At 40.4% G+C, this 12,412-nt stretch overlaps 1 protein-coding gene across 1 annotated transcript in view; it reads right to left on the reverse strand.

The window, feature by feature from the left end:
- The window catches only part of LOC115357880 (adhesion G-protein coupled receptor D2), a 96,364-nt gene that overhangs the window by 21,477 nt on the left and 62,475 nt on the right, over positions 1-12,412 (reverse strand). The window contains exon 23 of the mRNA XM_030049638.1: positions 6,134-6,175. Within this exon, the coding sequence (XP_029905498.1) occupies positions 6,134-6,175 (42 nt within the window). The remainder of the gene's footprint in view (positions 1-6,133; positions 6,176-12,412) is intronic.

The raw sequence follows: 12,412 nt of genomic DNA on the forward strand, positions 1-12,412 counted from the left end.
TTTTGACAATGACCCCATTCACATTCATAAAATCTTGACTAATGAATTACAGGCTGATATTTTTCTTTGAAATGGTTAAGTTATGTATTTGAATCAAATGATTAAAGACTGATTAATGATATCAACAACAGATTTGTAAATATTGCGTGACACATGATATTCATCTACACTTTTTAATTTAGAGCATAAATGCTCAATAACGCTGTACATTTATGTACATTGAATTAGCCTATGCATTAACCTATGGAAATGTATTGCAAAATAAAAAGTAATAATCAATGGCTCCTTGATAAAAATAATTTAAAAAAAATCCTCATACATGATGTACTTATGCAATGTCAGTACAGTTATTATTACGAGTGAGCATTTATATTGCTTTTACAGTTAATACAATGAAATAAGGGTGTTTCAAAGTCAATCATTACCATATATACATTACATTTTTGGTTAAAAAAAAAAAAATCATTTAGACATCTAAACAGCTAAAAAATAAATTTCTTGTTAAAGACAAGGGAAAGAACAAATTAAAGCACACTTTTTCTCTTTTAGCCTCTTGAGGCAAATTTGTAATTTGCGATATACAAATACGAATTGACGTGACTTGACTTGACTTTAGAAGGATGTATTTAATGTATTTTATTGAATTGTTCATAATCTGTTGATTAGTTTAGGTTAGTAATTACTAAGTAAAAGGCCTATTGCTTAATTGTTGTGAATAAATGATTAAATATCTAGTACTGCCATTCAGGTGATATTAAAACATCTTCTGTATTATAAAAAGACTTCTGTCACAGTTTTCTTTAGCAGCCTGGATCATTTCAAACCAAACAAAACCAAAACACAGCAGAACGCTGCACACTGTGCTACAGGTCCAGTTAACTAAGCAGCAGTCTGTGTGTGTGTGTGTGTGTGTGTGTGTGTGTGGGTGTGTGCTCATGCACGTTGTCACTGCTCACTGTAAATTTGTAGCGGCTGGGCGCTCATCACTGCAGCCCTTCCCAGCCCTGCCCACCACGTTAGTGAATATGCATTATGGCTTACGGCTTCATTAGGCCGCAGCATGTCATAAATTATGACACAGCACAGAAGAGATACACACACACACTCTCACACGCGCACGCACTCAGAGACGGCGATGTGCGGAGGACGTTTTGCATACACACCATCGTTGGAGGGCCACATAATGAAGAGAGCATGAGCCTTGTGACAGGGCAGAATCAACAGCACTGGTGTCATGTTTCCAAAAGCCTCCTATTAATTCTGACACGATGTGCAGAAGGCCTTCGACGCGGTGCACATGTCGGAGACACTTATTCAACAGGGGAGGGAAATCCTGGGGATTTCATTCATATCAAAAGCAGCCGGCGTGCTGAGGCAATTACATGACACGACTTAATTAATCATTTGACAATGAGGGGAAGGGCATTGTTTTAGACGATCGTTATGTGTTTACGGCGTTTTTGCGCGCACTCAAGGTTTCGTGCAGATGCAAAGCGCAGTTCCCCATGTAAATGGGCGCTAAGTGATTACCATATGAAAGCAGCACGCCCGACAACACCTGCCGACATCCTTGGAGTTGATGGAAATAAAAGGTCATCAAAGCAGAGGATTACAAGGTGACCACCAAGGAAAAGCTAATTGTGATGAATAATGGAGAGCTATTGTTGGGTAATTAGCAATTAAAACACTGCAATCGAGTATAATAGCAGCAGACGCGGTCCATCTTCCACGCCATATTGGTAATTATGAAGCCAGCCTCATAAAGCCTCATAAATGGAGCATTTTCTGACTTTGATGGAATTCAAACAGGCAGTGGTTAATTCAGCACCTTTCTTTAGCATATCAGAGTAAAAATATCTTCACACAGATTTGGTTAGACGCTCACCTATCTGTCCTACTGGATCAACAACTGCAAAGTTTTTTCTTTGCTCCATGGACTTTGTTAGTCTACTACTTAGTCTGTGTACCTACTGCACACTACCACAATGGTAGTGTGTAGTAGGTTATGTTTTTGTTATGTTTTTATATTCTCTATGTCTTGTATGTTTTAAATGTTGTTCACTGCTTGCTGCAACAACAATCGCCCTACGGGGACACGAATAAATTTGAACTTGAACTTGAACTTGGTAGGCAATTTAGAAATGACAGAAAAAGGCAGGCTTGTGTGCACATCCAACCAGAATTGGATGCTCCCAAATGTGATTTCATGCAATGTGTAAACGAAGCAAAAATGTCAGCACACTAAATTAAGGCTATTTATGCTATTTAATGCAAAGTTTCAGCCACAACCAGGGACTCTGTCAGGTCATCATTTGCCTGATGAAGACCCTGGCTGTGGTCCAAAATGTTGCACTGAAGGACCATATCAGTGATTTTGCATGTTTTGCATAATATCTACAAAATGCATATCTTTTCCCAGAGCCAGCAGTTGTATTTTTTAGAACCCAAATATCACCCCCCCCCCCCTTTTTTTTTTCTCCAGCTGTTGGTTTCCATTCATCCCACTACAATATGAAAATGAAGACTTCAAACTTTCTTCACACCAGTATTCCATCACCGTAATGAGGTCGTCCACATTTGTTTTTCTAAAAGCAGCAGCACTGCTGTGTTCTAATGCCCCGAAATTGGGTGGAATGATACAGTCTCTCCTTATTCTCCAGTGCATGCTTAAGTGCAAAGAACACTGGTGCCTTCAAGTTTTGCCCTCTGTGACACCAAAAAGGAAAATACTTAATAAGTATTTTACTTTTAGATGTAAACCAGAAATTTTGATTATATGTCACGACATCTTCAGTAACCCCCATATAATTTGCAAAATGGTTTGTTGCAATATAGTGGGTAAACTGTAGTAAATTAACTGGTATGGTCCTAAAAATGAACGATAAGTGGTAGGGGGAAACTGATTGAATGTGTGTACATCCAACCCAAGTTGGATGTACACACATTCAATCAGTTTCAAAATCATTTTGCAATGGAAAAAGGAAAAATGTCCACATGTTAAATTTATACTCCAAAATGTGATTTAATGCAATGTGTAAACCACAACCAGGGACTTTGTCAAGTCTTTGTTTGTTTCCCTGATGAAGACCCTGGTTGTGGTTGGGAGCTTAAATTTAGTGGGCAGACATTTTCCCTTTTTGGATTTAAAAATGAATCTACACTACAGCACAGTCTGACCTGTCCACTTAACCCCGTATTGACTAGTTTGTCTTTGCCAGATATCAGCGTCAACCTTCAGAGTGAGCGTTCATTTCACGTTGCCCTGGGCAGCTAGTGGCAGCCTGGTGTGTGTGATAATGCAATCAAAAAAGAGGTCACCGCTCCCTGATGATCAAGGCTAGTTAGTTGAAACGAATACAGAACAGAAACACCCTGATTCATTGTGGCCCATTCTGCTTTTTGATAATGGACAAGAAAAGAACTTGTGAACACTCTCATTCACTGTCGAGCATCATGAGTTCTTTCTGATTAAATAAGTCTTTCATTTTAGGTGTCAGAAAGGGCAAAACCTGAAGCCATCAGTGTTCTTTGGCCTTCAACATGTGCTGGAGAATGAGGAAGTGATGGAAAGCAAAGCAAAAGAGAAGCAGGGTTGTAGGGCGTGGAGGAAAAAGGTGGAGTGGATGCACAGGGGGAAAGAGAGTAAGAGAAATGGCCAGGGGAGCAAAAAAAAAAAAAAAGGAGGATAATTGCTTTTTCCCCCCCAAACATTAACAAAGAAGCGCGGCCCTTTTGAAAACCGTAACGTGTACACAAGCTGCTCACAAATTGTGAAGACCCCCAGGGTCAAGGAGAGCTTGGAAGTAAGAAAATGGATTCCTGAGCACTAAAAAAGCCACTTAAGCAAGAATGCGGCGATGATTTATTTTACAGCACGTAGGGTCAGCCCTCCGTGCCTCGGCATTGTCATCGTGTCGCCTGTGACTCAGGGACAGATCTTCACGCTCCAGGAGAGGAGGAGAGGGATGAAGAAAAGGAAGACAAAGGGCAGGAAATGTAGAGGTGAGCGTGCAAGATGACCTGACCAGGATGGTCACAGGGACCCTGGTGATGACAGAGAATGGGTTAAAATGGAGGAGGATGAAGAGAAAAGAGATGAGAGAGAGAGAAAGGATGGAGACAGAGAAGGAGAGGGAGGGGTGAGGATGACCTTGGACACTCAGTCAAAGCAGCAAAGGGCAACTGAAAGGATGAGATGCGCTTGTGTGCACTGCTAAAGTGAAGTCTACCACGCTTCATTCCAGACATTTTGACAAACTGACATATATAATTTTGGCATTTTGCTATTATTATTATTTATTTATTTATTCAAATATTTATCTATCTTTTATTTATCCACGAAGGTCCCACTGAAATTCGACGTCACTTCTTCCAGGGGTCCTGGTTAAGAAGGCAGCAAAAGCTCAAAGTTACACATAAAAAACATTACAAACATTACATTACAAACTTACACCAAACAAGAAAAATGGTTTTAAAGTCTGTTTGAATGTATTTAAATGGGGTAATGTTGTAAATTATTTTCCAGTTCATCCACACCGAAGGTAGTTTTGCCAAGCTCTGATTGGAAGGTTTTGACAAATCCAAGAGGAGGATCTAGTGTTATAGTTATAGAGGAATAATATAAAAGGTTGAGGATATAAGAAAGAAATAACAATGTCGTTAAAATAAATACGAATATATGCATTTTTCTCCTGGTATAAAGTGAGGGGCTTCATACAAAGTGCAGCGGTGAGTACATGAGTGTGCAATCTAGTTGTTACAACATTCAAATAGATCTTTATTTTTAATGTATCAAAACAAGCTACAAAAATACGGAAAATATATTTAATGACATGTATTTTGTATTTTCAAATACCAAAAAATACATTCAGACATGATAATATTTTCATATGTGTCAGTGCCAACAGATGAATGAAAAAACAAGAATACTGTATTGCAGTATTTTGTAATACATTGTAAACACATTGTAGAGTTGATGATGAAAGTAGCTAACACGTGAGACATCTTGCTTCCATCCTGTCTTTGTTTGCAGTTGAATATGTTCAGTACCAATCGGGCAGGATGGATAGATCGGGTAGCGACAATCAGAAATCATTGGCAAAGTATGATAACGTTAGCTAGTTGAACTTTGACCTAACAACGCATAGGGGACAATATCCATTTTCTTCTTTTTCTGACATCTACAAATATAGCTTAATCCCCCACCCCTCTTCTTCTTTGAGCTTAAGTTTGGTCTCTGCTTGAATGTTTTGGGGATTTTTTTTTTTTTTTTTTTCAGTATAAAATACTGGTCACCCAGAAGTAATATATTACAAACTATGTTATAGTTTTTGTCAGACTGATCAAATAAAAATTACAAAATACTCGGGCAAATCTATTTTCATTCACTGCTCCTGAATACAAAAGCACCTTAAGTGTCGGAAATGAGTAATTGGACATAAGTTCACAAAAACTCCTGTCTTTTAATATGATTTAGATTCAATATGCACATCTAAAGTTAACCCTATTAACATAGGACAAAAAAAGAGCCATGTTTGACCAAGAGTGATTCTGACAATTGAGTCTCATCCATTACCTCTTGTCTCTCGCCCTTCCATTTTTCCCCTTCGCGCTACATCATATCTAAATGGTAATAACACAGCATTTCAATATATTTTCTCACTCCCTCATCGCATATTGCTGGTTGCATATTGTTTTTTTTTTTGCTTTTTTTTCCTCCTCTAGGTAGATGCTGCTTGGGGCCATGCGGAGCCCTGGCCAGCGGCAGCTTTGTCAGAATGCTAAATGGAGGGCCGTGAGTTTAAAAACTTAAAGAGGCAGTGAAATATTAGCCAATGTGGGTGAGGAATGAGTGGCTGAGAGCCGCACCGTGTCAGTGTTTAATGGTCGGACCCGGATGCATATAAGATAGCCCAAGCATGAAGGGCAGTGGGACGCTTGCGTGGAAACGACGTCCCCTCCCTCCCTTCCCATCCTTCTACTATCCCCCACTCCCACCCCCACCCCCACCCACCCATACACACACACACACACTCTCACACCCCACCCACCCAGCTTTTAAGCAGGGAGCCCATCAGAAACTTGTCATTTCTCTCATTCACTCCGTCAGCCTTGAGACACAATGCAGACTTACCTCTGTGTTGTACACCCCATATATCAGGAAGATGAACAGGCCCTGCACACACAGACAAAGAAAGAAAGAAAGAAAGAAAGAAAGAAAGAGAGAAAGCAAGAAAGAGAAAGAAAGAAAGGGGGATAGAGAGAGAGAGGGAGAGAGAGAGAGAGTTGTTATAGTCTTGTTCTTTCTTATCCTCTTGTTAAAAAAAAAGAAAAGATCAAAAGCAGCGTGGTTTGTGTGCTATCGACGCTCCAGTGGACTTGTGGTGGAAAGTGGCGAGTGCAGGAGGCAGAGTTAGGCTGAGAAGGAGGACTTGAAAGAGTGCAACTTCTCCAAACTGGGCCACTTTCGTAAGGCTCGGTTGTTTCGTTGTCTTCGGCAAACCCCACCACCATGCACACACACACACACCCGCACACACACACACACCCCCCCTCCCATCCCAGCCCCCACGAACCCATCAAAGGCTCAAATCCAAGGTTTCCTCCAGCTTTATCGAAATAGAAAATAGTTCAGTCTCAAGTGCCTGTGTTCAGTTCCCAGACACAGAAACACACACACATATGCTGTATGAGTGCTCACACACACACATACACACAGTGAGCGAGAGAAACAACACATGCGCAGTGTGTACACACACACAGACACACAAACACCTGCAGTGCAGACAAACACAGAGTTTGAGCATACAAACTTAGTGTAAAATCATGCACACACATGTACTCACATTCGTGCCAACACACACACGTGCATATACACACACACACACACACACACACACATGCACAGAGGAATAGAGCAATTCAGGCCAGACAAGTCTATCAAGGAAATCATTGGGGGAAAGCGGAGAAAGAGAGACAGAGGGAGAATAATGAAAAAAATGACACATAAAAGAAGATATTTCATGTTCACACAACTCTGTGACTAGTACCCCAGGCCCAAGAATGCTATGCCCTTGGACACATAAAGGCTGCACTTTTTGTCGCAGAAAAACAGCTATTTTTTCAATTGAGGTACACTATGGCGTCCATTGAATGTACAAGCTGTGCATTCACCTTCGGGCCATAATGCAGTCCTGTTTGCCTCAATGGGAAAGGTGAGGACAGCATTCACAGAGCGCCTGCTAGACCGCACCACAAAAGATGTACTGAGAAAAATGAAAGGGGTGGGGGGTGGGGGAGTTAAAAATGCTATAAATTTCAAGGCTGACAGATAGATTCTTTGATAAGACAGCTTTACGTCAATCCAAGTCTGGCCGGCATAAAGAAAAAAAAAACTTTTAGAATGGCTTCTAAAAGTGCATCTCCCTCCCTTTCACTTCCCGCCGTGTCTGCTCCTTCGTTTTTCAGCGAGGTGAGGACGCATCCTGAGGACAGGCAGGCGCGACCCGATCTGTGCATCAATCACGCGCAAGTTTGGAGCATCCAATTTTTGCCAGAGGGAGATCTCGATTCATCACCATTGACAACATGATTTGGGGGCCCATTTGGAGTGACAGGCCAGCGATGGCCGACAGTGACGACCTCTAGTCCAGGCAACTGCCCATCCACCTCCTCCTGGCTGTCTCCCTGTCCTCCAGGGACTGAATTGCCCTGTCTGTCGGCCCGTCTGGTGCCACCTCGGGACATCTATCCTCTTTAAACCAGCAACTCTGCTGGTCTCTGACACATCAAAGACAACAGATGTAATGAGGGGAGATCTGATTCCTGTGATTTTGACCCTTCTACATTTTCTTGTACTGTTGGTGATGAAAAAATTAAGTGGGCAATTAGGAGGACTTCTACTGGCCCATACCATAAAATAATTAACTGGCCCCCATCGGACGAATCTGCTTCCTTTGAATAACAACAGCCTTGGCTCAAGTCAAGGGTTTCCCAACTTCTTCAAGTCTCACACCCCGAAGTTGACTTTCATGAAGCCCCGGACCCCCACTTGATGTGATTTTGCCCTCGGGACTCTGATATGAAAAGATATTTTGGCTTGCATTGATTATGAAATTGTCTTGGTGTCCTGCTTGACACCTAGACAATTAGATAATTTTAAAGTGGTGAGATTAAAATATCATGTTAAAATATTCACTTGTACATATTTTGTCTTGTGGCGACGTCTGGTAAATTAAACCTTTGAAACTTATTAAAACTTAAGCAAATTAATGTGATGAGCAAAATTAGCAAAAACATCCAGAACAGTAGTTAAAATAAAAGAAAGAAAGAAAGAAAGAAAAAAAAGAAAAGAAGAAAATAACCAGTAAAGTAGCAAAAGAAATACCAGAAAATGTGCAAAAAATTACCTTGCTACTTAACTACCTAAAGCGAAATTATATTAGTGAAATTATGAATTATATTAATTATATTAGAAACAAAAATGTAAGCTATCAATGAACTGGGCCAATGACAAGAACCACACTGACTCAACTGTTCAATTAAATTATGTCCTTATTGTTTGTATAGGTTCTCATGCAGGTCATGGTTATCCATGTAGAGTTGAATCGAGATCAAATGGACTATTTGTAGATTCTTGATTCTTGGAATGGAATTCTTGGATGAGAAGTGAAACGTCTTCAAGAATCTACAAATAGTTGGATTCAGCTCTTCGTGGATTTGTTCTTATTCCACATTCTTTTTCAAGTGAGTGTAAGGGGTCCTCACTTAAACTGACCTTTTGGCAATTTTACACAGTGCATCTTTATCTGAGACCCTAGAACATGATACCCCATTACAATGATATTATTACTAAACATTAACTCATGCAAAAGCACTGCACACAGAAACACTGTGAAAGAAAAGCTACCTAATCCATCTTGCAGTATTGTCACATACTTATAATGCATTTACTTAGGTTGATACAAAGGTTAACAGACTGCAAAATAAAATACTGCTGATTTTCATTGATTACTTAATTATTTTACTTCCTGTAATGTTCCCAAGCAGTGCAGTGTCAGTTGGGAAAGTATCTACAAAGTTTACCTTTAAGTGCAGAATAGTGTAGTGTTGATCAGGCACTCAAACATGCTCTCATATTTCCTCTCTCTCTCTCTCTCGCTCACTCGCTCTCTCACACACACACACACACACACACACACACACACACACACACACACACACACACATGCGCGCAAACACACGCAAACATCACCAAGAGGCAGTGCGTGGTAATTTGCAATACATACCCTATTGTATTGCATTAGAATTGCAATTTCCAGCTCATTGTTGCAATTTAATTATCATGTTTTTGATCATTCCTCTTATTTGTAATTAATCTTTTGTTGTGTAGTGAACAAAGTGGAGAAAACATACCATGTGCATTAGGAAAAATGATCCATTAGAATATAATTGAGTTAAAAATAAGTGGCATCACAACAATAATGATGGATTGTTTAAAATGTTAATTCATTAATATTCCCACTAAAAACAAACACAGTCGAAAAAATGGGGCACATTATTTAAATGCAGTGTGTGCTTTTCTAAACCCAGTCCTGTTTCTTTTGAACTCGGCGGCAAAATGCTACAAATTTATGCAAAGGATCAGCGCAGTTGCTTTCAAAGTATTGCTATACATCAAACAGGGGAGCATAAATTAATTAGCGGACAGCTAATTAGGGAACAATTGTATGTTTAAAAAGTTAAAGCCAACAAACACTGTTTCAAAAAAACATACATCACCCCAGAGAGATGCAGAACGGTGCAATGCAAGACAGAAAATAACATTCGGCTGAATAAACAGGGGTGGTGTGGCTTCTCAGATTCTGTGAGCTCCGGGTGGGGAAGTAGCAAGTCAAAGTTAGAGATCGATTCACTTACAACTAAATCACTTAAATTCAGTCAGGATGCTGACCCTAATACGCTTTACCACTGCTTGTTTGTGATGTTGGCAAATTAAAGGGCGGTCACACTTGTCTTTCGTGTTCCATTAATTTCAATTCAAACACATGACAGGGAGGGCAAAAAGTGTCCGTCTGCAGAGAAACAAAAGTTCAAGCTTAGTGAAGTTTTGACACATATTCTGCTGCATCCATATTTGTTGCAGCCAAGTGTAATGTGACCACCCCTTAACTTTTTGGTCTACCATCTCAGTGTCTTGTGGACACCCAAATGTTACCAGCCACACTTTTCCCCCCCCTGGTAATTACGTTTTCATTTACAATGCCTATTTTTTGTGGCTGTTGCATGATTCGTGGTCCTTAAATGCTCATGTGTTAAATGCTTCTGAAAGGCATTTTAACACAGACTCAGACTTTGACCCAGCATAACAGATCTGACTTTTAAATATAGAATTTTAATAATTATAAGTACAGTTTTCTTGTAACAAAAAAAATATATATTATAAGAGGTTTATTTTGGGTGCAATGCTCAGAATGGCTGAAGTAATCCCCTGTTACACAAAGAGGGCTGTAGGCCTTCTCCTATTCCATACACATGTAGTGGCTTGGCTCGACTCAGCATGTCAGCCCAGCTTGGCTGCGATTTTTATCTCCATTACAACAGTTGGAAGGTGTGTCTTTAACTGATGACAGGCTTGTCTTCAATCAATGATGTTTTAAAGCTGCACCCTCTTTTGCACTACTTACTACTGCAGTGTGCAACAGCCTGTTGTTACGATTTTTCTTGGTGTCTCCTACCTACTGCTTGTGAAACAGAGAAAGGATGACGAAATCAATCTAGAAAAGAGATATCAGCTCAGACGTGGGATGTCAACCCGCTTGGAGGCAGGTTTGGCGTGCTTTGGCCTGACTCCAGAGATGGTCCTGTCACAACTCAGCACATTTTAAAATGGTAATAGAAATGACACCACATGGTTTGACTCAGCACGGCCAGAAATTGCAATGGAACATTCCCATTGCGGTACTGCAGGCCTCCCCAACAAGCCAGCCTACAGGCCATGGCCCAGTTCTGCACTCCATACATCCCATACATCAGGCCCAAGCTGCTAACTGACCGAGCCCACTACCCACCTCTCATTCCCCATCAGCGCCCTCCTCATTCTGGATTGAGAACACTGTACCAGCACTGTGAAAAGCCCTATTTCCTCATTATATTGTGACAAGAAGCAGAAATACACTTTACTTTTCGCTTAGGGAGCTCACCTGCCATACTTCATGAATGCACACACACACACACACACACACACACACACACACAACCATTTACACGCACATACAGTCAGTCCTTCCACCTTCTTCCTTACTACATAACAAATGATTATACATTTTCACAGATGACCAGTCCCTCTCTTTTTATCTGCTCCAGCTCCACTTTGGAGCCCCCAGCCTCCCTAATGTGTAAAGTTAGGTAGCAAGGCACAAACAGGTAAAAATCTCACAAAATAGCAAATTTATGACATTGCCCTTGGGCACCAAAATTTCAATGTACTGAAATGAAAACTATGATTAAGGGGGGAGGCAGTGTCTTGGCAAGGAGACACTGAGAGCACAGAGAGAGAGATTGGCAGAGCAACTTTCTATTTCCACACACCCCTGCTAGAATGCAATACACTGCTGCTGTCTGGTTGGCACTCGAGTTTTGGCATTTTTTGCTTTTCATGCCTGAATTGAAAGTTGATATGGTCATCCCGTGTTGAAGGGCATTTTATGTCTCTTTGAGCACATCAAGTCTTTTTAAAAACCCCTTTGTACAATGCCATTTGAACTGTGATGAGGACAATGAGCATAGTTTTCATTTTCAGAAGCAGCATAACACCACACCTGTGCAGAAGAAACAGACGCAGTGTTCCTACAGTGCAACGCAGCCTATGACAATACTGCCCTGCTCTTTTGAAACGTGAACTGAAATATGACCACGGGGTAGCAGAGTCTTTAGGAGACTTTCCTTGTTAAAGTGAGAGGCCACAGGTTCACTTACACATTAAACTGACATAAGTAAAGGTATATAAATCATAATGGAAAAACACTCATACATGAAAAGGTAAAGACCTGCATTAAAATGGCTCTCCAAATATTTACGTATTGGCAATAGTATATACTTAAGTATCAAAAGTTAACAAACTTGATGTGAAGAATGGTTCCTTACTGGGTGTTACATAATTTTAACCAGTAATTAATATTTTAATGTTGTACATGTAAGTATTCCCTTTATACTTGGGTTAGCTTTAACTATACAAGTGTATCACATTTATTTCATATTTGTCCACAAAACTAGTAACTAGAGGCAGGGGAGTACTCACTCACTCCCCAAAATACTCACATAACTAGTTGACTAAATGCACTTAGCTGTGCCTTACTAAAAAAAAAAAAAAAAGAGTCTGATGCTGCCAGTGTCATGGGAGGGAACACTATAA

Source organism: Myripristis murdjan, chromosome 4 (assembly GCF_902150065.1).
Source record: "Myripristis murdjan chromosome 4, fMyrMur1.1, whole genome shotgun sequence".
In the NCBI taxonomy this organism is placed as follows: domain Eukaryota; kingdom Metazoa; phylum Chordata; class Actinopteri; order Holocentriformes; family Holocentridae; genus Myripristis; species Myripristis murdjan.